Source organism: Papio anubis, chromosome 18 (genome assembly GCF_008728515.1).
Source record: "Papio anubis isolate 15944 chromosome 18, Panubis1.0, whole genome shotgun sequence".
Taxonomy (NCBI): domain Eukaryota; kingdom Metazoa; phylum Chordata; class Mammalia; order Primates; family Cercopithecidae; genus Papio; species Papio anubis.
The window spans coordinates 50,335,503-50,360,361 of record NC_044993.1 but is presented as its reverse complement, the minus strand read 5'-3'; the positions used below and the strand labels follow the sequence as shown (position 1 = coordinate 50,360,361).

Below are 24,859 nucleotides of genomic sequence, written 5' to 3'. Positions count from 1 at the left end.
CCTCAGCCTCCTGAGGAGTTGGGACTACAGGTGTGTGCCATGATGCCCCGCTAATTTTTGTATTTTTAATAGAGACGGGGTTTCACCATGTGGCCAGGCTGGTCTCGAACTCTTGACCTCAGGTGATTCACCTGCCTCGGCCTCCCAAAGTGCTGGGATTACAAGCGTGAGCCACTACATCTGGCCTATATATATGGTCCAAGGTGGCTGTCACAGCACCAGCATCACATCTGGCACAATAGTGCAGCCATCAAGGCAAGAAAGAAGAGAAAGGTGAGATGCCAGGGTAAAATGTGACCTGCTTCTACACTCCATCTGGACCTGGTGTGGGATGGCAGACAAGTATAGATGCAGAGAGGTCTTGCCAACCAAACAGGGATAAAAATGAGAAACCTTGGTCGTGTCAATGAGACCTGGGTTTGGAAAACTAGGAATTTTGCCAGCCAAAGAATTTCTTAGGAAGATAGTTATCTCCTTAGCCCACTACATTTTTCAGTGGTTTTGAGAGAGCAGTATATTGTGTATGAGGACATCAGGACATACTCTAAAACTCTCATGTAGTGGAAATATGTTGTTTTGTCTGAATGGCATTCAGGTTTTCCCTGGAAGCCACTAGTTTTCTTTTCTTTTCTTTTTCTTTTTTTTTTAATTGAGACAAAGTGTTGCTCTGTTGCCAAGGCTGGAGTGCAGCGGTGCAATCCTGGCTCACTGCAACCTCTGCCTCCCATGTTAAAGCAATTCTCCTGCCTCAGCCTCCCGAGTAGCTGGGACTATAGGCGTCCGCCACCATGCCCAGCTAATTTTTTTGCATTTTTAGTAGAGACGGGGTTTTACCCTGTTAACCAGGATGGTCTCGATCTCCTGATCTTGTGATCTGCCCGCCTTGGCCTCCCAAAGTGCTGGGATTACAGGCGTGAGCCACCACGCTGGTCTAGTTTTGGAACTATGGAATCCAACCTTGCCTTGAGCAAGGGAAGGGTGTTTTTAGAGGACTATTAGGTAGTTGGCCCAGGCATCAGAGAGGACATAATATCTGATCTGAGATCTGAATGAGCAGTAGAAGTTGGCCAAGAGGGCAAACAAGGACTCCAAATAGAGGGACCGGCATGGACAAGGCCGGGTGAGGGCACATAGCTTATCTGATAAGTTGTTTAGGGTTCATGTGGCAAGAGATGATTCAGGGGCTAGGAACTGACGCCTCTGTGGCTAGCTAAGGGAGTCTGGTTTTGTCTTGAAACCATGGGAGACACTGAATAACTTAATTCAGGGAAAAACTCAACTAGAACCATGGTCTCTGGGAAAGCAACAATTTCTAGTATGTGGCAGACATTGCTCGATATTCATAAACTGCCTTTCTTTTTCCCCCTGGGCACAGGGCAAGACTACAATTCCCAGGCTCTGTTGTAGTCAGGTGAAGCCATGTGACTGAGTTTGAGCCCATCAAGTATAGAGAAAGGGATATATAGTATTTCTAGGCCCAGCACATAATAATCTCCTGCACAGCCCTCCACATTCTCTTTTTCCCGTTTTGCTAGAGAAGATCTGAGGACCTAGATGGGGCGGCTCCAAGATGGAAGTAGCCTGGATCCCTGAGTCACCGTTTGGAGACGAGCCTGCCATGGACTGTTATGTGAGCAAAGAATCCATTTTTTTGAGGTGGGGGTGGGGGATGGAGTATCGCTCTGTTGCCCAGGCTGGAGTGCAGTGGTGCGATCTCGGCTCACTGCAACCTCCGCCTTCCAGGTTCAAGCGATTCTCCTGCCTCAGCCTCCTGAGTAGCTGGGATTACAGGCGTGTGCCACCATGCCCGACTAATTTTTGTATTTTTAGTAGAGACAGGGTTTCACCATGTGGGTCAGGCTGGTCTTGAACTCCTGACCTCATGATCCGCCCGCCTTGGCTTCCCAAAGTGCTGGGATTACAGGTGCAAGCTAGTGCGTCCAGCTTAGTTTTTCTTTGTTCAAGGGACTAAGCAAGAATAGATGAAGGCATAGGTGAAAACAAGAGAGAATTATTCTGGAAGCAGTACTGGCAGGACTTGAGCAAATAATGAGGGGGATGGGGCAGCCTTGGGTCAGACTATCTTATGTTGCTATTTATAGGACGTGGAAGGAAGGGGCTAAGAAACATCCTGTATGATGTGCTGTGGGATATGTGGGATATGGAGGAGGTAGAGAACAGGGCTAAAGATAACCTTCCTAGAGGTGAAGATATCCGGCAGAGACCCTGTATTCCTGGGCCTCTCACTGACATGGGCTGTCAACAAACTGTCACACTCTTCTCTAGATATATCCACTTCTGTCCTGAAGCAGATATTCTTTGTGTACACAGCCATGGGTGAGTTCTTTAACTTCTTTGTGCCTCATTTTTATCATCTGAAGATGGTGATAATAAGTGATAAGACTTATCTCAAAGGGGGGTTACGAATATATACAGAGTGTTTAACATGGTGTTGGAGATGTAGTGAGTAGTTGAGAAATGTCAGAAATAATCATTAAAATTCCTTTAGCTCCAGCATGACTTCTCTATCAGTGCATACAAACACTCAGAGATAAAGCTATGAGCACAGAGCAGGATTTTGCCTGTCTTGTTCACTGCTACATCTCCAGCCAGCTTAGAGCAGTGACTGACTTGCAGCAGCTATTTAAATGTTTGGTGAGTGAATGAATGGATAAGGAACTCATCTCATTTTCTTTCCTTCCTCCTTCCTTTCTCCCTTCCTTCCTCCCTCCTCCTTTCTTTTCTTTCTTCCCTTTTTTCCATCCATCCATCCATCTATCCATCCATCCATCATCCACCCAACCATCTATCCATCCATCCATCCATCCATCCATCCATCCATCCATCCACTCATCCATCCACTTATCCATCCATCCATCCATCCATCCATCCATCCATCCATCCATGCATCCATCCATCCATCCATACATTCATCCATCCATCCATCCATCCCTCTTAGAAAGGCAGTAGAGTGTAGTGGGTTAGCTCACAAGTATTTTTTTTTTCAACTGTGGCAAAATACACATAAAATAAAATATGCCATTTTAACTATTTTTTTTTTTTTTTTTTTTTTGAGATGGAGTCTCGTCCTGTCACCCAGGCTAGAGTGTAGTGGTGTGATCTCAGCTCATTACAACCTCTGCCTCCCATGGTCAAGCGATTCTCCTGCCTCAGCCTCCGAAGCAGCTTGGATTACAGGTGCACACCACCACACCCAGCTAATTTTTGTATTTTTAGTAGAGATAGGGTTTCACCATGTTGGCCAGACTGGTGTTGAACTCCTGAAATCAAGTGATCTGCCTGCCTTGGTCTCCCAAAGTGCTGAGATTATAGGTGTGAGCCAAACATGCCTGGCAATTTGAACCATTTTTAAGTGTACATTTCAGTGACATTAAGTACTTCACACTGTTGTGTCACTATATCATCCATCCCAAAACTTTCCACCCAAACAGGAAATCTGTACCCGCTAAACACAAACTCTTCATTCTTCCTTCCCCTCGGGCCCTGGAAACCACCATTCTACTTCTGTCTCTATGAATTTGACTAGTCTAGGTACTTCATACAAGTGGAATCATATACAGTATTTATCCTTTTGTCACAGCCCACAAGTTCTGTGATCATATAAGCTGTATAATCCTGGGAAACTCAATCTTCCTGACACTCCACTTTCTCATCTGTGAAATGGCTATAATAATAGTACCTGCTTCACAGGTGGCAGTGAGGTTTAAATGAGATAATAGAAGGCACTTAGCCCCAGTGCCTGGCACATAGAACATGCTCACTATTAGCTATTACTTACAGCCAAGCATACATTGTAAATTCGTGGACACTGGTATTGTGTGTCTAGCACTGTCCTGAGCACTTTACCCATATTATCTCATTTAAACTTCCCAACAACCCTATGACACGGTGCAACCACAAACATCCACACCCAACAGATGAGAAACAAAGGCCCAGAGAGGCCAAGTCATGTGCCCAAGGGTTACATGGCTAGTTTACGGCAGAGCTGGGATTGAACTCCAAGCAGCCTGTTTCCAAAGTCCATGGGTCTTGCCGCTGCATTGCATTACCTCTTGCTAGTCTCTGCTGCCTCTGTCTGTGAAGGATCGTCATCTATACACTCAGCCCTGGCTCAGGTTGTCACGGTGACTGCAGGTGTTTGAAACTGTGGGACTCAGTGGAAAAATACTTGAAAATGGGTTTGCTGTTTCTTTCTTTCTTTTTTTTCTTTCTTTATTTTTTCTTTTCTTTTTCTTTTTTTTGTTTTTTTTGAGACAGGGTCTCACTCTGTTGCCCAGGCTGGAGTGCAGTGGCGTGATCTCAGCTCACTGCAACCTCTGGGTCCTGGGTTCAAGTGATTCTCATGCCTGATCCTCCTGAGTAGCTGGGATTACAGGCAAACACCAACACGCCATCTCTTTCTCTTTCTTTTCTTTTTCTTTCTTTTTCTTTCTTTCTTTCTTTCTTTCTTTCTTTCTTTCTTTCTTTCTTTCTTTCTTTCTTTCTTTCTTTCTTTCTTTCCTTTCTCTCTTTCTTTTTTCTTTCTTTCTTTCTTTCTTTCTTTCTTTCTTTCTTTCTTTCTTTCTTTCTCTTTCTTTTCTTTCTTTCTTTCTCTTTCTTTTTCTCTCTCTCTCTCTCACTGTCTCTCTCTCTCTCTTTCTTTCCTTTCTTCTTTCTCTTTCCTTTTTTTTTTTTTTTTCCAGAGCCTTGCTCCATTGCCCAGGCTGGAGTCCAGTTGCACGATCGTGGCTCACTGCAATCTTCACCTCCTAGGTTCAAATGATTCTCCTGACTTAGCCCCCCTAAGTACCTGGGATTACAGGCGTGCACCACCACGCCCAACTGATTTTTGTACTTTTAGTAGAGATGGGGTTTCACCATGTTGGCCAGGCTGCTCTCAAACTCCTGACCTCAAGTGATCCACCCATCTCGGCCTCCCAAACTGCTGGGATTCCAGGCGTGAGCCACTGCACCTGGCTGAGTTTGCTATTTCTTAATATGTGCGGTTCCAACCCAGTGGGGCCCACTTATAAGCACTGTCCTGCTTTGGACCGTGGGGAGCTGGGGTGCTGGACCCATCTCCCACCTTCTACAGTCTGGAGTGTGCTCCCAGATGACACAGTCAAGCTGGCGTGTTTTTCCCTCATTGGTGGAAAGTTCAGCAATCCCTGACTCCCTCATCCTGCCCTGTTGAGATTTTAAAAAATTTCCTCCTCTGGGCCTCAGAGCCGCCTCCTACCTGAGGTTTATTGCTTTCTCTGCACTTGCATTGAGCCTCTGCAGCCCTTTAAAAGGGGCAGAGCCTATAGTGTGACCAGCAGGTCCTGTCCCTAGGAGATAACAGTGTCCCGGACAGCAGGTGCAGGTTTCCCAGCCGCTCAGGCAACAGCCTGATGTTTGTGCCATCTGATCCTGATGTCTGGAGAGGTGAGCCCTCTGCCAGCATCTTCCTCTCCAGGCTGGCAGAGCAAGGGGGGCTGTGAATTAATTCAAGGTTGGGGGTCGGGACCTTCTGTATCTGGACTTGCCTCCCACCCGTGTCCTCTGTCCCTTTTTCCCTACGGCAGATAGCCATGTGTGAGCCTGAATTTGGCAACGGCAAGGCCAGGGAGCCGAGTGTGGGTGGCAGGTGGCGAGTGTCCTGGTATGAACGGTTTGTGCAGCCGTGCCTGGTCGAACTGCTGGGCTCTGCTCTCTTCATCTTCATTGGATGCCTGTCGGTCATCGAGAATGGGACGGACACTGGACTGCTGCAGCCGGCCCTGGCCCATGGGTTGGCTTTGGGGCTCGTGATTGCCACGCTGGGGAATATCAGGTGAGACCAGCTCTGAGGATTCAGCCTGGTGCTGACTTGGGGCGCTGGGGGTGGAAAGCAAAGCCGTTGTCAAGGACCCCTGGGCGCATATATTGGGGATTTCAAGGAGCGCTCTGGATAACGATGGGGTTGGGAGTCAGACTGTCTGGGGTCAACTCCAGACCCCGCAGCCTGTGAGCTTGTGACTTTGGACAAGTCATTCTCTTTTTGAGTAGCTGGATCACAGGCATGTGCCACAGCACCCAACTAAGTTTTAAATTTTGTGGTAGAGATGGGGTCTCACTATGTTGCCCAGGCTAGTCTTGAACTCCTCGTCTCAAGCGATCCTCCTGCCTTGGCTTCCCAAAGTTTTGGGATTACAGGTGTGAGCCACCATGCCTGGCTGGCAAGTCACTCTCTAAACCCAAAGTTCCCCACCTATAAAATGGGAATAGTAGCGTACTTTTAAATGTTTTTTTTTCAAGCCAACACATCTATATTGCTAACCATGTACCAGGCACTAGTCTAATTACTTTATAGATATTTGTTATTTAATCCTCACAAAAGCCTTGTGGGGTAAGTCTTGTTATTAACCCCATTTTATAGCTGCAAAAGAGAGAGGCTGTGTAATCTGTCCAAGCTTAGAGGGCCAGAGAGTGGCAGAGCCGGCAATCAAGAACAAGCTGTCCGGCTCCAGCGCTCAAATCCAAGTGCCTCGGGGGGAGGCGTGAGAATTAAATGAAGTAGAGCGCCTGGCACACACCAAACATACAATAGGCATTGGTTGCTGTGTTATTGTTACCACTAGAAGGGGGTTTTAGGGAAAGCAGAAATGCATAGAAGACCTGAGCCAGGTTTTCCCACCTGGGTATGCGGGGATTTGCAGTGGTCCTGGCTTATCAAGAGGTGACCAAGAAGGAGGGGCAGGGAAAGGGACAGGCTTCTCTGGCTTAGCTCTCATCTGGGTAGAGGATCAATGGGAAGGTCTGTGGACATGGCTGCTGGTTCCCAGGAGAGCCAGCCAGCACGACGAAGATCCTGAATGGGGTGCCTGGCAGGGTGATCTGGGACATGGTTGGTCTGTATTAAATCTCACTCAAAACATAGATCTGAATGGGGAAACAGAAATACTGTTTCTGAGAAAACCAGAATGGAAAAGAGCTTTAACATCTCTTTAGACTGGGTGCAGTGGCTCACGCCTGTAATCCCAGCACTTCGGGAGGCTGAGGTGTGTGGATCACCTGAGGTCAGGAGTTGGAAAGCAGCCTGGCCAACAGGGTGAAACCCTGTCTCTACTAAAGCTACAAAAATTAGCTGGGAGTGGTGGCAGGTACCTGGAGTCCCAGCTACTTGGGAGGCTGAGGCAGAATAATTGCTTGAACCAGGAGGGGGAGGTTGCATTGAGCCAAGACTGTGCTACTGCACTCCAGCCTGGGCAACAGAGTGAGACTCCATCTCCAAAAACAAACAAACAAACAAACAAACAAAACCACATCTCTTTAGACGTCCAAGGGAGGCTGTGAGTGAAAGAAAAAGTATATGATATTCCCTTTGGACGGATCTGAGATTGAAGGTAACCTTTATCACTTCTTAGCTGGGTGACCACAGCAAGTTGCCGAAGCCTCTGTGTGCAGTGGTATAAATGTGAGTAATAATAATAGCTGATGTTTATTGAATGCTAACTCCATAGATAGTACTATGAGGTGTACACGTATTAATTCTTTATATCGTTGCAATACCTTTCTCAGGCAGAGATCACTGAGGCACAGAGAGGTTATGTAACTTGGCCAGTGTCACACAGCTCTTCAGTGGCAGAGTTGGGCTTTGAACCCAGGCCAGCTGGCAGGAAAGATCATCTCTTTGGCACCGCAAATACTGCCTCTCTGTTTGGCTTTTTTGACAAATATTTATTCAGCACCTACTGCGTGCCAGACACTGACTTTGAGGTTGTTCACCGGATCCAGGATAAGTTATGTATGTAAGTTGTAAGCACCACAGCACCTGGCACATAGTAAGTGTTAGAGAAATATTTGCTGAGTAAACAATGAATGAAGGAATGAATGTGTCTTGATTGTTTTATTGCTAATGAGTGTAAACCAGGAAATGTGTGATTCTCGTCACCTGGCCCTCCTGGTACAGCCATACTCTGAATGACAGTTTCTCTCCCTTTTGGGGCTCCCGTGAGAAGCCGCCTCACCCTGACTCCATCTGTGTATCTCAGGAGAGCCCAGGCTAAGCTACTTGAGGCCAAGTAGGCCCGGCTGCCCCTCTTCCCAACCTGTGGAGTCTGAGCACTGGCTGGTGCTTTCAAACCATGCATGGAGGTTGGGCACGGTGGCTCACGCCTGTAATCCCAGCACTTTGGGAGGCCGAGGCAGGTGAATCACCTGAGGTCAGGAGTTCAAGAGCAGCCTGGCCAACATGACAAAACCCCGTGGTGGCACGCCCCTGTAATTCCAGCTACTTGGGAGGCTGAAGCAGGAGAATCGCTTGAACCCAGGAGGCGGAGGTTGCAGTGAGCCGAGATTGCACCATTGCACTCCAGCCTGGGTGACAAAGTGAGACCCCGTCTCAAAAAAAGAAAAAAACATCAAATCAAATCAAACCATGCATGAGGGTCTGGGCCCAGAGCTGAGTCAGACAAGTTGGGGCAGCTGGTCTTGAGGTATCAGGGTGTTGGACAAAGTCCTTTTGTGTAGAGCTGAGGTCCTCTGTCCAGTCTCAGCTGAATGTCCTATGTCCATTGGAGGTTGGGTAAACTCATTGGTGGGCTCTTAACATTTGGGGGGCACTTTGGTTCTTGCGTGACATGGGGAGTCTTGGGGTCCCTTTCTCTCTCATTGGGGAGTATCCATTCCTGGAAACCAGATGGATTCAGGAGGCCAAACTGTGACAATAGTTCCTCCATTAGAGTGGGACTGGATGGGACACTGGTGAGTGCAGCCACCCTGGCTCTGGGGCCTGGGCTGGTTGAACATCTTGGTGAACAGGAAGGCTCTTTACCCATGGGCCAGGGAGTGGCTGATCAACTGCAACCTGCCCTTTGACATCAGGTTCTGACTTGTCTAATTCCCTTCCACACCCCAAACTCCCAATCCCAGTCCCCAACCTGGTCATGAACCTCCAATTCCACCCCATGATTCTCCATGCCATTTCCAGCCTGAACTCCAAAGCTGCATTTTACACCCATCACACTTTCAGACCACAAGTAGGGTTTTCATTGGCTGAGCAGTTCAACCAATCAGGAGGTCTTATTCAGGGCCTAGCTACTCATAAGGGGAGACCTGGGCCGGGCAAAGTAGCTCATGCCTGCAACCCCAGCACTTTGGGAGGCTGACGTGGGTGGATTGCTTGAGGTCAGGAGTTCAAGACCAGCCTGACCAATATGGTGAAACATCGTCTCTACTAAAAATACAAAAATCAGCTGGGAATGGTGGCACACGCCTGTCGTCCCAGCCACTTGGGAGGCTGAGTCAGGAGCATTGCTTGAACTCAAAAGGTGGAGGTTGCAGTGAGCCGAGATCATACCACTGCACTCCAGCGTGGGCAACAGAGCAAGACTCCGTCTCATAAAATCAAACAAATCATAAGGGGAGGCCTGGATACGGCTCATGGGCTACTAACTTGGAGCCTTGGTGTCTCAATGAGACCTGTGGCCACATCTCTGAAGGGCTGGAGGAAGGCTCGGAGGGAGTCAGGGAGGAGTTAAGGGATGGTCTCCTACACGTGCTTCCTCCAGGGCCATCCTGGGGGCTGGACTTAGGACGTAGAGGCTGCCCTTTATCTCTTACCCTCTGCCTGGCATCTCAGGGAAATTGGAAGCAATTTGGCGTCTCTTTGTATTTGAGCTGGGCCCTGGACTGACTCTCACCCTGTGAAACCAGCCTGGTGGGTTGGCTGGGACATGCTGTCTTGAGTGCCAGCCATGTGGTCAGCCCTGGGCTCATGACTCCCTCTGCTCTTGTGGGTTACAGTGGTGGACACTTCAACCCTGCCGTGTCCCTGGCAGCCACGCTGATCGGAGGCCTCAACCTGGTGATGCTCCTCCCGTACTGGGTCTCACAGCTGCTCGGGGGGATGCTCGGGGCTGCCTTGGCCAAGGTGGGTGAACCCCAGGCGCTGGGCTAGTGGCTTCCTCTCTGATGGGGCTGCTGGAGGTGTATGATGTGTGTGTGTGTCAGGGGGGACAGTGGGGAGTGGGGAAATGTCCAATCTTTTGCTTATTTCTGCCAGTGGAATTGGTAGACGTTTTTCTTCTCTCTTTCTTTCTTATTGCATTTAGTTTATTTTTATTTATTTGCTTTTTTTTTTTTGATGGAGTCTCGCTCTGTCACCCAGGCTGGAGTGCAGTGGTGTAATCTCGGCTCACTGCAACCTCTACCTCCTGGGCTCAAGCAATTCTCCTGCCTCAGCCTCCTGAGTAACTGAGATTACAGGCGCATGCCACCACGCCTGGCTAATTTTTGTAGTTTTAGTAGAGATGAGGTTTCACCATGTTGGCCAGGCTGGTCTTGAACTCCTGAGCTCAAGTGATTTGTCTGCCTCGGCCTCCCAAAATGCTGGGATTACAAGCGTGAGCCACTGTGCCCGGCCTCTCTTTTTTATTTTAGAGATGGGGTCTCACTCTGTTGTCCAGGCTGGAGTGTGGTGGTGCAATCATAGCTGACTGCAGGCTGGACCTCCTGGGCTCAAGTGATCCTCCTGCCTCAGCCTCTTGAGTAGCTGGGACTACAGGTGTGTGTCACCACACCCAACTAATTAAAAAATTTTTTTTTGTAGAGGTGGGCTCTCACTATGTTGACCACATTGGTCTCCAACTCTTGGTCTCAAGTGATCTTCCTGCCTTGGCCTCCCAAAGTGCTGGGATTACAGGCATGAGTGACCCAGCCTGGCCAGCCACAGAATTTTCATAGCTTTACGCATAAATCCATGGATAGACTTTCTCCCTCCATCCCTCTTTTTCTTTTTTTCCTCTCTCTCTTTCCTTTTGCCCTTAAGTCTCAGTTCAGCCAGGGACCCTTCAAGCCCGTCAAGATGTGGGCCTTGCTTGGTGGGTGTGTGGGGGGTGGTGGATGGGGAGCTCTGTTAGCTTGGCTGCGATAGGGTCTGAAGCTGTAACTGCTGACCCACCGCAGACTTTGTTCTCAAGCCTCACTTTACTGTCATCCCCTGCCCTGGTCTCTCCATGCTCCCATTTGAGAGCCACAGTCTGTTCCCCTATCTATGGAACATGCCCGGGACCTTCCTGCTCTGCTTCTTTAGGAAAAGCAGTGCCCAGACCTAGCTCAAGCCCTGCCACTTAAAACCTGTCAAACACGGCTCTGCCAGTTGTGGGACAGCACCGTTCCCTGAGCACATTCTCCCTGCTAAATGTTTTACACATATTCTCTTATTTCATCTCCCAGCAACTTTACGAGAAACCACAGTCAGCTCATAGACAGCGCTTACCTTGTGCCAGGCACACCAGCGGCCTTGTCTGTGAGCCGGGAGCTGTCAGTATCATCCCTATTTTATAGATGAGAAAACAGAGGGGCAGAGAAGCAGGCAACTTGCTCAAGTTCAGACGTGCTTGTAAGCAGTGCAGCCCCAACTGGGTCCAGAGTCCAGAAGCTTGCGCACTGCACTGTCTTTCCCCTTTGGGGCTGTGACAGCCCTGAGGCTGACTGCCCATAGAAGTAATTGAGCTCAGGCTTCAGGGCCCTCCTGCATACGCCCCTTCCACGGTTCTATGGGGGCCTAGCAATGAGTTCACCTGATCATATGTGTTTGTAAAGTTTGTAAGCGTAAAGTATTTTGAGCCGCACATGGCAGCTGATGCCTGTAATCCCAGCATTTTGGGAGGCGGAGGCAGGAGGATCACTTGAGCCTAGGAGTTCCAGACCAGCCTGGGCAACATGTGAGACCCCCCATCTTTACAAAAAATAATAATAAAAAAATTAGGTGGGCGTGGTTGGTATGTACCTGTGATCCCAGCTACATGAGAGGCTGAGGTAGGAGGATCACTGGAGCCCAGGAGATCGAGGCTGTAGTGAGCTATGATCGGGTCACTGCACTCCAGCCTGGGTGATGGAGCTAGACTCTGTCTCAAAGAAAGAAAAAAAAGACAGTTTATGTTCTTTTTCTCAAAGAGGATCATCTAAGCTTTAGGCCTGTAACCTGGAGCCATGACTGGGTTATCCTCAGTTTTCTTTTACTTTTTTCTTTTTTCTTTTGAGATGGAGTCTTGCTCTGTTGTTCAGGTTGGGGTGCAGTGGTGTGTGTGATCTCAGCTCACTGCAACTTCCGCTTCCAGAGTTCAAGTGATTCTTGTGCCTCAGCCTCCTGAGCAGCTGGGATTACAAGTCCCTGACACCTTACCCCGCTAATTTTTGTATTTTTAGTGGAGATGGGGTTTCACATGTTGGCGAGGCTGGTCTCGAACTCCTGGGCTCAAGTGATCCACCCACCTCGGCCTCCCAAAGTGCTGAGGTTGCTGGCGTGAGCCGCCACGCCTAGCCCCATTCCTATTTTTCAGCTGAACAAAGTGAGGCTCAGAGAGGTTCAGTAGCTCACACAGGGTCACAGAGTAAAATCTGGCAGAGCTGGGATGTGGATCCAGGTCTATGTAACTGACATTGGACATAACCCTTCACTGGCCCTTACGGTGGGCAGGCATGTTTTAGGCCCTCTCCCCTCAGTTTCCAGCTGTCTCTCTGCCCCACTGTGAGGCTGAGCAGCTTCTCTGTGCAGGCGGTGAGTCCCGAGGAGAAGTTCTGGAATGCGTCTGGGGCAGCCTTTGTGACTGTCCAGGAGCACGGGCAGGTGGCAGGGGCGTTGGGGGCAGAGATCATCCTGACGACGCTGCTGGCCCTGGCCGTGTGCATGGGTGCCATCAATGAGAAGACAAAGGGCCCTCTGGCCCCATTCTCCATCGGCTTTGCTGTCACCGTGGATATCCTGGCCGGGTGAGTGTCCCTTGCCAGTGGGGCGACCATGCCCAGATCTGCACTGTTCAGCTCTGGAGGAGCTCAGGCCTGAGGGCCACAGATTCGGTTGCTATTAGGGGCCAGGAAGGTGCTGCAAATGGGGAGGTGGGCTGGCGTCAGGCAGACAACAGGGAGTGGTGGGGACTGCGGTGTCGGAGGCACTCCAGTCAGTTCAGCTCTTGTCAATTATTGCTGGGAACACGGGTCTGGGGTGATGATTTCATTCAAAGGAAGTCAGAAATTTAAATTTGTATGTGATGTTTTCCAATTTTCGTAGCGTAAATACAACATTTCTGTGAACTGTGTTCATTTGGTCACTGGGCAGCCAGGTTTTAGCCTCAGGATTACAAAAAGCATCTGTAGCTGTTGTCTCCTTTATTTTGAGTTTCCCAGCAGGCTTTGGAAGGGATTAAGGCAACAAGATTGAGGATGATGTCTCCCGTTTTATAGATAAGGAAACTGAGGCTCAGAGATGACAGAAGTGACTTATTTAAGGTCAGTGGGCAGTGGCAAATTAAGTGACAGATTTGGGACAAGAGGATGAGTGAGCCCTTTTTATTTTTCTTATTTATTTTATTTAGAGATGGGGGCTACGCTATGTTGCCCAGGCTAGTCTTTAACTCCTGGCTTCAAGCCATCCTCCTGCATTGGCCTCTCAAAGTACTGGGATTACAGGCATGAGCCACATTGCCCAGCCCAGGGAGCCTCTCCCTAATGTCTGACTCTTTCCTTTCTTTTGGACACAGAACCAAGCCTAACCTTTCTCCTGGGTCAGCTCTCCCTCAGCTTTGGGAGGTGGAGCCTGGGGAATGTATAAAGTTGTGGCCATGCTTTGCTTCCCCCTAGTGGCCTTTGATTCACTTACAAGTCTTTTGACTTCGAAGCTGGACACAGGGTGGGGATGAGGTCTACAGGCCCCCAGCTTGAGAGAATGGGGTAAAGACAGAGCCCCAGAACGAGAGAGGTGCACCTGGGGAAGAGTCTCCCTGTAGGAGATTCTGGGCCTTAAGCTTGTGGTGCAACAAGGGCCTCATCTGGACCAGTTAGATCAGTTAATGCTTTTTGTACATTAATTATATTCGAGGTGTGGGCTCCGTTTGCATTTTCTCATTCACTTCTGATGACAACCTATGGGATAGTCACTTTCACCTCACTTGAATACAGAGAGGTTCATGGAGCTCCCCACAACTAGAACTATCTAGGCTGGGGTTTTTCTTTCTTTATATATATATATTTTTAAAATTTTGTGGTTGAACCTAGTAGGTGTATATATTTCTGGGTTACATGAGACACTTTGATATAGGCATGCAATGCATAATTACCATGTCAGGGTAAATGGGGTATTCATCCCCTCAAGCATTTATTCTTTGTGTTGCAAACAATCCACTTATACTGTTCATTATTTTATTTTATTTTTATTTTTAGTTTTTGAGACAGAGTCTTGCTCTGTCACCCAGGCTGGAGTGCAGTGGAATGATCATGGCTCACTGCAACTTTCAACCCCCAAGTTCAAGCGATTTTCCTGCCTCAGCCTCCCCAGTAGCTGGGATTACAGGCATGCGCCACCACACCTGGCTAATTTTTGTATTTTTAGTGGGAACGGGGTTTCACCATGTTGGCCAGGCTGGTCTTGAACTCCTGACCTCAAGTGGTCTGCCTGCCTCGGCCTCCTAAACTGCTGGGATTACAGGCGTGAGCCACCGTGCCTGGCTGAGGTTACATGAGGTGTTTTGATACAGGCAAGCAACGTGTAATGATCATGTCAAAGTAAACAGGGTATTCATCCCTTCAAGCATTTATTCTTTGGGTCACAAACAATCCAATGATACACTTTTCGTTATTTTATAATATGTGGGCTGGGTTTTGAATCTAGGTCAGCTTGACTCCAAAAGGACTGAAACTGATGGACTTTGCTCTGTAGACTTTGGAACAGATGTAGATCCAGCTTCTCTTCCTGCTGTCGCTGAGCAGGCATTTTTGCTGGGCGTTCTAGAGGAGTTTGTGGGGAGTGCTGGACTGCACGCCCAGTGGGGAGCCACACCTTCTGCTTCCTAGTGCTGATAGCCTCTCTACCTTCTTTAGGATCTACCCAGGAGCTCATGATGTGGGAGTTTAGAGAGGGTTTCTGGGTGGTGTGTGACTAGGCCTAGTTGGGGACATGAGCGTGAGGTGAGGTGGGGCCTGGCTGGGATCCTGGTGACCGGGGTGCCTGGGTGTTTGCAGGGGCACTGTGTCTGGAGGCTGCATGAATCCGGCCCGTGCTTTTGGACCTGCGGTGGTGGCCAACCACTGGGACTTCCACTGGATCTACTGGCTGGGCCCACTCCTGGCTGGCCTGCTTGTTGGACTGCTCATTAGGTAGGAGTGTGACACAGGGTCACTGGCCCGTGGAATGGGCACTTGGCAACATCTCCCAGAGAGTCCGGGGCTAGAGGGCTAGGCTCTCACTTGGGTTTGGAAGAGAAAAGAGGAAGCCTCTTTAGAGGCAAAGAAAATGGCTCCATCTAGGAGCTTTGGTTGCAAGTGACAGAGATCTATTTCAAAACAGCGTTTGCCATAAAGAGGAATTCATTGGCTCACATCATCAGAAACTTCACAGGGAGCAGTGGTTTCAGGTGGTGCTCAGACAACGTCTTTAGGATTTGGTCTTTCTCCTTTTCTTTTTTTTGACAGAGTCTCCCTCTGTTGCCCAGGCTAGAGAGCAGTGGTGTGATCTCAGCTCAGTGCAACCTCTGCCTCCCAGATTCAAGCAATTCTCCTGCTTCAGCCTCCCAAGTAGCTGGGATTATAGGTGCCTGCCACCACACCAGGCTATTTTTTCAGTATTTTTAGTAGAGATGGGGTTTCACCATGTTGGTCAGGCTGGTTGCAAATTCCCGACCTCAAATGATCCTCCTGCCTAGGCCACCCAAAGTGCTGGGATTACAGGTATGAGCCACTGTGCCCTGCCTTGGTCTTTCTCATAGGCTCTGTTTTCCCCCCGGGTGGGCTTCATGCTTAGATAGACTCTCCAATGGAGGCGAAGATGCTTACCAGCCACTCGAGGCTTGTATCTTAGCAGCTTAACAACTCTAGATGAAATAGAACAACAAGATCTAGCAAAAAGCCAGGGTCTGGTATTCACTAGTTTGAACTGGCCCACTGTGTGTGAGTGATTTGCCCACTTCAGAATCAATCACTGAGCTACGGGGGTCAGGCACTTTTTTTTTTTTTTTTGAGACGGAGTCTCTCTCTGTCACCTAGGCTGGAGTGCAGTGGCGAAATCTCGGCTCACTGCAACCTCTGCCTCCTGGGTTCAAGCAATTCTCCTGCCTCGGCCTTCTGAGTAGCTGAGATTACAGGTGCACGCCACCATGCCTGGCTAATTTTTGTATTTTTGTAGAGATGGGGTTTCACCATGTTTGCCAGGCTGTTCTCGAACTCCTGACCTCAAGTGATCCGCCCGCGTCAGTCTCCCAGAGTGCTGGGATTACAGGTGTGAGCCACCATGCCCAGCCGATCAGGCACTCCTATTGGCAATGTCTGGAGCAAGAACCTAAGCCTGAAGTGGGGGTGAGGTCGGCCTTACCTGAACACCGCCAATAGGACCCAGAGTAGGGGAGGAGTAGTTCCCCATGGGGGTATTGTACAACTCCAGGGGACCCCATCTACATGGGAAAATCGTGTAAATGGTACCCCCAAGGGCATGCATGTTGGAAGACGCCATTCACATGAAATACAATGTGAGCGGTGCTTCCCGGAGTGCTGCAGTAGATAAGAAGGTTGGTATTGCCAGAAGGATAAGTGGATTCCAGATGGAAAAGACTAGAGTCCCCGTGCATCCTGCTTGACCTCTTCTCCATGGGCTCTCTTCTTATATCCCATTCCTTCTGGACTCTGGACTCCCGGAGTGCAAGGATCACTGTCTGGATTTAGTAAACACAAGTTGGGCCTACCTTGCACTGTCTGGGAGAGGATAGGCCCTGGAACAGGCTGATCTAGGCGACTTGCTCCCCTGCCCACCGGCGGTCCTGGGGTCTGCAGGACCCAGCCTGTAGTTCAGTGAAAAGCGTCACTATTTTCTTGAGACAAAGTCTCGCTCCGTCGCCCAGGCTGGAGTGCAGTGGCACGATCTCAGCTCACTGCAGCCTCTGCCTTCCAGGTTCAAGCTATTCTCCTGCCTCAGCCTCCTGAGTAGCTAGGACTACAGGTGCATACTGCCACGCTCAGCTACTTTCTGTATTTTTGTTTTCGTTTTTTGAGATGGAGTCTTGCTCTGTTGCCCAGGCTGGAGTGCAGTGGTGTGATTTTGGCTCATTGCAACCTCCGCCCACTGGGTTCAAGAGATTCTCCTGCCTCAGCCTGCCAAGCAGCTGGGACTACAGGCACCGCTACCATGCCCAGCTAATTTTTATATTTTTAGTAGAGACAGGGTTTCACTGTGTTGACCAGGCTGGTCTCAAACTCCTGACCTCATGTGATCCACCCTCCTGGGCCTCCCAAAGTGCTAGGATTATAGGCATGAGCCACCGTGCGCAGCCAGTTTTTGTAATTTTTTTTTTTTTTGGTAGAGATGGGGCTTCACCATATTGGCCAGGCTGGTCTCCAACTCCTGACCTCAAGTGATCTGCCTCCCAAAGCGCTGGGTTACAGGTGTGAGCCACTGTGCCCGGCCATCACTATTCATTTTTTCCTGGGCTTTCAGAGTGGCAGCAATGAGCATCTTCAGGAAAAGGGTTAGAAACTAAGCAGGACCCAGGCGTGTGGCTCACGCCTGTACTCCCAGCACTTTGGGAGGCCAAGGTGGGTGGATCACTTGAAGTCAGGAGTTGGAGAACAGCCTGGTCAACATGGTAAAACCCTATCTCTATTAAAAATACAAAAATCAGTCAGGTATAGTGGTGTGTGTCTGTAGTCCCAGCTACTCGGGAGGCTGAGGTATGAGAATTGCTTGAACCCGGGAGGTGGAAGCTGCAGTGAGCTGAGATCACGCTACTGTACTCCAGCCTGGGTGAGTGAGACCCTGTCTCAATTAAAAAAAGAAAAAAAGAAAAAAAAAAGAAACCAAGCAGGAAACAGTGTCTCCCTCTCCCCAAGGGAATCTGGCTATTAAGGCTGGGGAGGCTCAGGAAGTCAGCTCTCTGGAGAGTTCTGAGCCTGGAGACATGTGGCGAAGGGCTGGGTCTCTCCTCCGGGGCTGAGACCTTACTGGGTCATCTTTCTTTCAAGGTGCTTCATCGGAGATGGGAAGACCCGCCTCATCCTGAAGTCTCGGTGAAGTTGAGCTCGTGGGATTCCTACTGCTCCAGGTGTCCTCAGCTCACCTGTCCAAGACTGAGGACCAGAGAGTTCCTTCATTTCCTGCTAAGGCAGAGGCCCGGAGGAGCCACTCCCTGCTTTCACTGCTTGGGCCTGGTTTCTCAGATAGACTGACTGCTGAGAAGGCTCTAGGTTCCTGGAATTCCTTTGTGCTCATCAGAGACCCCAGCCTGGGGAACACGCTGCCCGCACTGCCCAGAGAGTGGTGCAAACACCACAACACGAGGGTATTTCTTGAGAGGAAGGTCCCCGAGTTGGACGAGGAGGCTGTTTCTGCACATCAGCTCATTCCCGCACCCCGTTTCTTTCTCCTTCTCTTGTTTCTTGATTGTTTTGTTGTAGAAGGGCCTTCTGGGGGCCCGGCCACTTCCTTGCTTCTCAAGCTGACAATTCTCACTTTGCAATAAATAGTCCAGTATTTCCTTCCATGTGCTTACTGGCTTGCCTTTCATTTGAGAAATGGGCACTGCTGAGGAGAAAGCAAGCAAAAAAAAAAAAAAAAAAAAAAAAAAAGTCTGGGGTTAGGCCTTGGCTGTCCAGAGCGGCTGATCCTACAGCCCAGCTCAGAGTCCTGGGCCACGGCAGGCATTTGGAGTTCAGGCCAGCCTAGAGCCAGTCCCCACTTGGACAGGCCCATCCTGGAGCTCTGCCTGGTGCTCAGAGTGCGTATTGAGTCCAATTTGGACTCCAGCCAGAGTCAATTCCAGATCACAGACCTCAGGACCCTGCTGAAAAGCCCCAGGCAGAGTCCAGGGTCTGGCTGAGTACTCAGGGCTGTCCTTAGTTGAGTGCTCCGTGCTGTCCAGGACATGAATCAGCCCATTCATTCACTGTAGCTGGGGAGGTGGGTGGGGGGCGGGGTGTGGGCTTAGAGTGGGCTGCAAGAATTCCCTGAGGAAATAGTAGGTTGGTCCAAAATATATATATATATATATATTTTTTTTGCTTTTTGTTTTTTGTTTTTGAGACAGAGTCTCGCTCTGTCACCCAGGCTGGAGTGCAGTGGCATGATCTCAGCTCACTTCAACCTCTGCCTCCTGGGTTCAAGGGCTTCTCCTGCCTCAGCCTCCCAAGTAGCTGGGATTACAGGCACCTGCCACCACGCCTGGCTAATTTTTGTATTTTTAGTAGAGACGGGGTTTCACCATGTTGGTCAGGCTAGTCTTGAACTCCTGACCTCAAATGATTCATCCACCTCGGCCTCCCAAATTGCTGGGATTACAGGCGTGAGCCACCGTGCCCAGCCAGTTGGTGCAAAAGTAATTGCAATTTTTTCCATTACTTTCAATGGCAAAAACTGCAATTACTTTTGCACTAACCTAATAGAATCCTGAACAAGTGACACAGTACAGGCCTGAAGAGCCAGTGGCAGTTGGGTGGAAGATAGGAGTAGAACAAATGAGAAAGGATGGAAAGACACACTCTGGAAGTCACCCCTTCGAAGTAGAGTGTGTGTCTTCTTCTCCCTAGGAATCAATGGGTCATTTACGGAAGATGATCATTATAACACCAGAAAGAAGGGCAGGGAGAAACCACTCTCAACAACAAGCAAAATCTCACCCCCTTTAACGAGATGAGCAAAATGCTGTCTTGAGTGAAAATGAAAATCACCACTACAATAAGAGACTGCCCATTGAGAACATAGATTCACGATATATCCACACATTCAAACCATTCTCAGAGACAAGGAGATAACAAACCAGAATAATGATGACAACTCAACAGAATAGAAAAGGGGAGGAAAAAATATGATACAACCAGAAACAAGCAAATTAGGACATCTACACAGAGTTAAAAATGGGCCAGGCATGGTGGCTCACGCCTGTAATCCCAGTACTTTGAAAGTCCGAGGCGGAGGACTGCTTGAGGCCTGGAGTTCGAGACCATTCAGGCAACATGGCACGACCCTGTAACTACAAAAAATAAAAAAATTAGCTGGGCAGGTGGCACATGCTTGTAGTCTCCTCTACTCGGGAGGCTCGGGTGGGACGGTCGTTTGAACCTGGGAGGTTGGGGCTGCAGTGAGCTATGACAGCACCAATGCACTCCAGCCTGGGGAACAGAGTGAGATCCTGTCTCAAAAAAAAAAAAAAAAAAAAAAAAAAGCCAGGTGCTCTGGCTCACGCCTGTAATCCCAGCACCTTGGGAGGCTGAGGTGGGTGGATCACTTGAGGTCAGGAGTTCAAGAGCAGCCTGGCCAACATGGTGAAACCCTGTCTCTACTAAAAATACAAAAATTAGCCAGGCATGGTGGCGGGCGCCTGTAATCCCAGCTACTTGGTAGGCTGAGAGAGGAGAATTGCTTGAAACCAGGGGGTAGAGGCTGCAGTGAGCCAAGACCGTACCACTGCACTCCAGCCTGGGCAACAGAGTGATACCCTGCCACAAAATAAAATAAAAGAAGAGTAAAAAATGTTAAAAGTTACTATCTTGTTTGGTGAAATAATGAAATAAATCTTTGACAAATCTAGTAAATAACAAAAGTTATATATCCATATATACGTATACCTACATGTATGTAGCTAACGTTTATGGAGAGTTTGTTACGTGTTAGGCACTGTGCTGAATGCTTTACGCGTATCATGTCATTTACTTCCTATGACAATCCTATGAGATAGTACCGTGGGTTGAATAGTGTCCTCCCGAAATCTGTGTCAGTCTACAGTCTTAGAGCATGACGTTATTTGGAAATATGGTCTTTGAAGATGCAATTAAAGTAAGGGTCAAGACGAGATCCCACTGGAGTAGGATGCCCTTTCCTAGTAAGAGACAGTAAAAGAGGCACAGAGACACAAAGGAGAAGGCCACGTGAAGATGGAGGCAGAGGTTAGGGTTATACTGCCAAAACACAGCACCAAGAGCCGCCAGGAGCTGGGGGAGGGAAGGAAGGTTCTCATCTAGAACCTTTGTGGGAAGCCTGGCTCTGCTGACAGTCTAATTTCAGACTTTCTGGCCTCCAGAACAGAGAGAGAATAAGCCACGTCATCTTAAGCCACGAAGTTTGCGGTGTTTGTTCGAGCAGTTCCAGGAAACAAATACAGGTAGATTCTGTCATTATTCTCATTGTGCAGAGGAGCCAATGGAGGTTCCAAAGGATGGCGTTATGCTAGGCTACACAGTTAGTGCATTGGTGGGGCAACTGTTGAAGGTCAGGTATATCTGGCTGCAGGGTCCATGATCTTTGTCATCATACTTTTCTGTTTCTGAATAAGGGACAATATTATGTCCTCTGCCTAGTCTCCTACTTGCCTATTAGTTCCTCATTAAAAAGGGGACAGAGCCATGGTGGTGCGTGCCTGTAGTCCCAGCTAGTCAGGAGGCTGCAATGGGAGGATCGCTTGAGCTCCGGAGGTCAAGGCTGCAGCAAGCTATGATTGCACTCCAGCCTGGGTGACAGAGCAAGACTTTGTCTGGGGGGGAAAAAAAGAGGAGGACAGAAAGACATTCATTGTAACTCTTCTCATTTCAAACTTGCAATTGGATTTTAGGCTGTGGCTTTCATTTCCATTCCTAGACTATAAGCTCTCAAGAGCAAGATGGATATAAATTCATCTTTGTATTAAATAACTGTACATTATGTGTTTGGCATTTGCTGAATAGAAGGGACTCAGTTCTTTTTTTTTTTTCTTTTTTTTTTTTAAAATGGAGTCTTGCTGTGCCGCGCAGGCTGGAGTACAGCGGTGTGATCTCGGCTCACTGCAACTTCCGCCTCCTGGGTTCAAGCGATTCTCCTGCCTTAGCCTCCTGCGTAGCTGGGATTACAAGTGTGTGCCACCATGCCCAGCTAATTTTTGTATTTTTAGTAGAGACAGGTTTTCACCAAGTTGGCCAGGCTGGTCTAGAACTCTTGACCTCAAGTGATTGGCCCACCTCAGCCTCCCAAAGTACTGGGATTACAGGTGTGAACCACCGTGCCTGGCCAGAAGGGACTCAGTACTCACTGACTGGAAGAATGGCATAGGCTGATCCCAGTGACTTCCAAATTCATTCTGACCCTACAGAGTGGAATCCAAAACTCATGCAGATCATCAGGTTCATCTCTCTCCCAGCTCCCTTTTTCTCAGTAACAAGGAGGTCACAGAATTTTGGGGTGTTAGAGCTAGAAACTCTATTACAGTAGTAAAATATAGTGGCTGTAAGTTTACGTCCTGAGGAAGATCCAAGTTTAAGTTTCAGAACTGTCACGTTTTGGCTGTATGTGCTTGAAGTAGCTATTGAAATTCTTTAGCCTCAGCTTTCTCATCTGCAAAATGCAACTATTACCTCAGAATGCTTATGAAAATTAACGTTTATAAAGTATTAGCACAATGCCCAGTACATAGTAAGTACACAATCTGTTAGCTCTTATATTTATCATTTAATCAAAGGTTTTGCAATTTGCAGGTATCAGAATCATGACAAGGGGTGGGGTTTGGCAAGAAATTTCTTCTTTTTTTTTTAGAGACAGTATCTTGTTCTGTCACCCAGGATGGGGTGCAGTGGTGCAGTCACAGCTTGCTGCAGCCTCGACCTCCTGGGCTCAAGTGATCCTCGAGCCTCAGACTCCTGAGTAGCTGAGACTACAGGTGTACATCACCACAGTGGCTAATCTAAAAACTTATTTTTGTAGAGATGGGTTCTCACTGTGTTGCCCAGGCTGATCTTGAACTCCTGTCTTCAAGCCGTCCTCCCACCTTGGCCTCCCAAAGTGTTGGGATTACAGGCGTGATTACCAGCTTTGGCAAGAAACTTACAAATAGACTTGGCATATATGTATTTTCTCAGTCAAGTATTCTCATATAGGGACCATTAGGGCCTCCCAAGGGAAAAAGGTTGGAACCCATTCATCCTGTCCAACACCAAATTTCAAAATCCAGAGAAGCTAAATAATTTGACTGTAATTACACAGTTGTTGAGCAGCAGAGTTCAATTAGAATCCAGGATCTTGGACACACAGTCTAGTGCCCTTTCTACTGCAACAGGTGTGTACTTAATTCTCCAGACCCTTGGGGTACAAGTACGGAGCCATTTCCTTTTGCCAGAATTGTGTTGACGTCCTCACATGCCATGTTGTTAGGAATTCTAGTATCCCTACTGGATTACATTTTCCAAGAACCTTGGGGGTTTAAACAAGCCAAAAGGGAAGTGTGCTGATATTTATTAGTACTTGCATGGGCCAGTTGCAGTGGCTCATGCCTGTAATCGCAGCACTTTGGGAGGCCGAGGTGGGTGGATCACCTGAGGTCAGGAGTTCAAGACCAGCCTGGTCAACATGGTGAAACCCCTTCTCTACTAAAAATACAAAAGTTAGCCGGGAGAGGTGGCGCACGCCTATAATTCCAGTTACTTGGGAAGCTGAGGCAGTAGAATCTCTTGAACCTGGAAGGCGGAGGTTGCAGTGAGCCGAGATGGCACCATCGCACTCCAGCCTAGGTGACAGAGTGAGACTCCATCTCAGACAACAAAACAAAACAAAACAAAACACCTTGCACGTTATAGGGAAATTACTTCGTGCCTGCAGCTGCTGTTCTCTCCGCTGCCACATGGTGCCGCTGTTGGAAGAGGTGCTCAGAAATGGTGTATGCTATAGCAAAGTCACACTGGTGTCTTCATAGAGGGCTCCTTTACTGATAATTCCACAACGTCCATGCCAAGCACACTTGCATGCTCCATGGACTCTGCATATGTATCCAAGTAAGCTTATGGCCTTTCAGGTCCTTCCTCTCCCCTTGGCCCCCCTAGATCCCTACACACACCACCACCACCACCACCATTTTCCCTCCAGAGTCCAACCACCTCAGAGTGAGTTAGACATTTACCTGTCTTGGAACTCAAAGCCACTGTTCCCCCTCCAAGTCCCTGGACCCATCATAAAGTTTGGGGGTTATGATGAGCAATGCTCCTTTTAGTGCTTGGAACACAAAGCATTCATTCTCCTCCCTTAATGTCTAATTGCCTCAACTGACTTTTAGGAATTGAAAATTTGTAATCCTTAAGAGATTTTTTTCCCCTCAGAGACTTAAAGTCTCTCTTCCAATTCCCAGACCTGAGTGAGTTCATAGACTTAAGTCTCTGTGAAGGAATGGGAGGTCAGGTAACCCTGTGGAAGAACCCTGATGGAACACGGCCTGTGAAGATAACGAGCTTTTATCTTGGCTTTCGCCAAAAAGTTTTGTGACCATTTACTCAAGGAAAATACAGGGGGACTCATCTAGTTATGGATAGTCTACAGACAAGGTCTCTGGGTTCCACTGCAGCACGCTGCATAGAGCAGAGGCTTATCAAGTCCACGTGACAGATACTTTGTCTGGAATTGACCTCACGTTTAGGTGAACTGGCTCTCTGGACCCACCCTATAGTTCTTCCTACAGTTCCTGATGGTATAGTTGGAAATAGATCTTCAGCAAGTGGTAAAATCTCTACCCTGCCTTTACAACCCATGCAGCTGGAGTTGGAAAGGCTAAGTGGAAGCCACTGGAACACTTCCTGTATGCCAAAATTGTCAATCAAAAGCAACGCTGAAGGATGACAGAGATGCCACCCCCATTTGTGCCCTTTTGGGAATAAGGATTGAGTTAAAGGCACTTGAGAAACAGCAGGTGCCACAGGGTGCTCTCACTCCTCTTTTACTTCCTGAAAGCAGGAGATGAACCCCCAAGTGAAAGATGCCCTCCCTGTCCTGGGAAGAAAGAAACGTTCTTATCACAAGATGGGGAGACAAGGTCGAGGGAAATCTGTACAGACCTTGTTAAAATAATTCTTATCTTCCTTTGGTCCTCCCATATATTTTAGGTACTTTTCCACAACTGACTCTTTGTTCAAT

General features: G+C 48.5%; 1 protein-coding gene across 3 annotated transcripts; it reads left to right on the top strand.

Moving 5' to 3' along the window:
• Window positions 1-3,343: 3,343 nt before the first annotated feature.
• Window positions 3,344-18,493, top strand: AQP8 (aquaporin 8). Of its 3 annotated transcripts, none has more exons than XM_021931839.2 (6): window positions 3,344-4,155; window positions 5,568-5,815; window positions 9,769-9,895; window positions 12,524-12,738; window positions 14,983-15,117; window positions 17,968-18,493. In XM_021931839.2, exons 2-6 carry the CDS (start codon window positions 5,574-5,576, stop codon window positions 18,014-18,016), a joined length of 768 nt encoding a protein of 255 aa, XP_021787531.1. In that variant the 5' UTR covers window positions 3,344-4,155; window positions 5,568-5,573; the 3' UTR covers window positions 18,017-18,493. The 3 variants fall into 3 exon arrangements, with proteins under 3 accessions (XP_021787531.1, XP_009194449.1, XP_003916747.1); XM_009196185.4 differs by lacking the exon at window positions 3,344-4,155 and adding an exon at window positions 4,985-5,427 and having other exon boundaries at window positions 5,565-5,815; XM_003916698.5 differs by lacking the exon at window positions 3,344-4,155 and adding an exon at window positions 4,989-5,427.
• The last annotated feature ends 6,366 nt before the right edge of the window (window positions 18,494-24,859 follow it).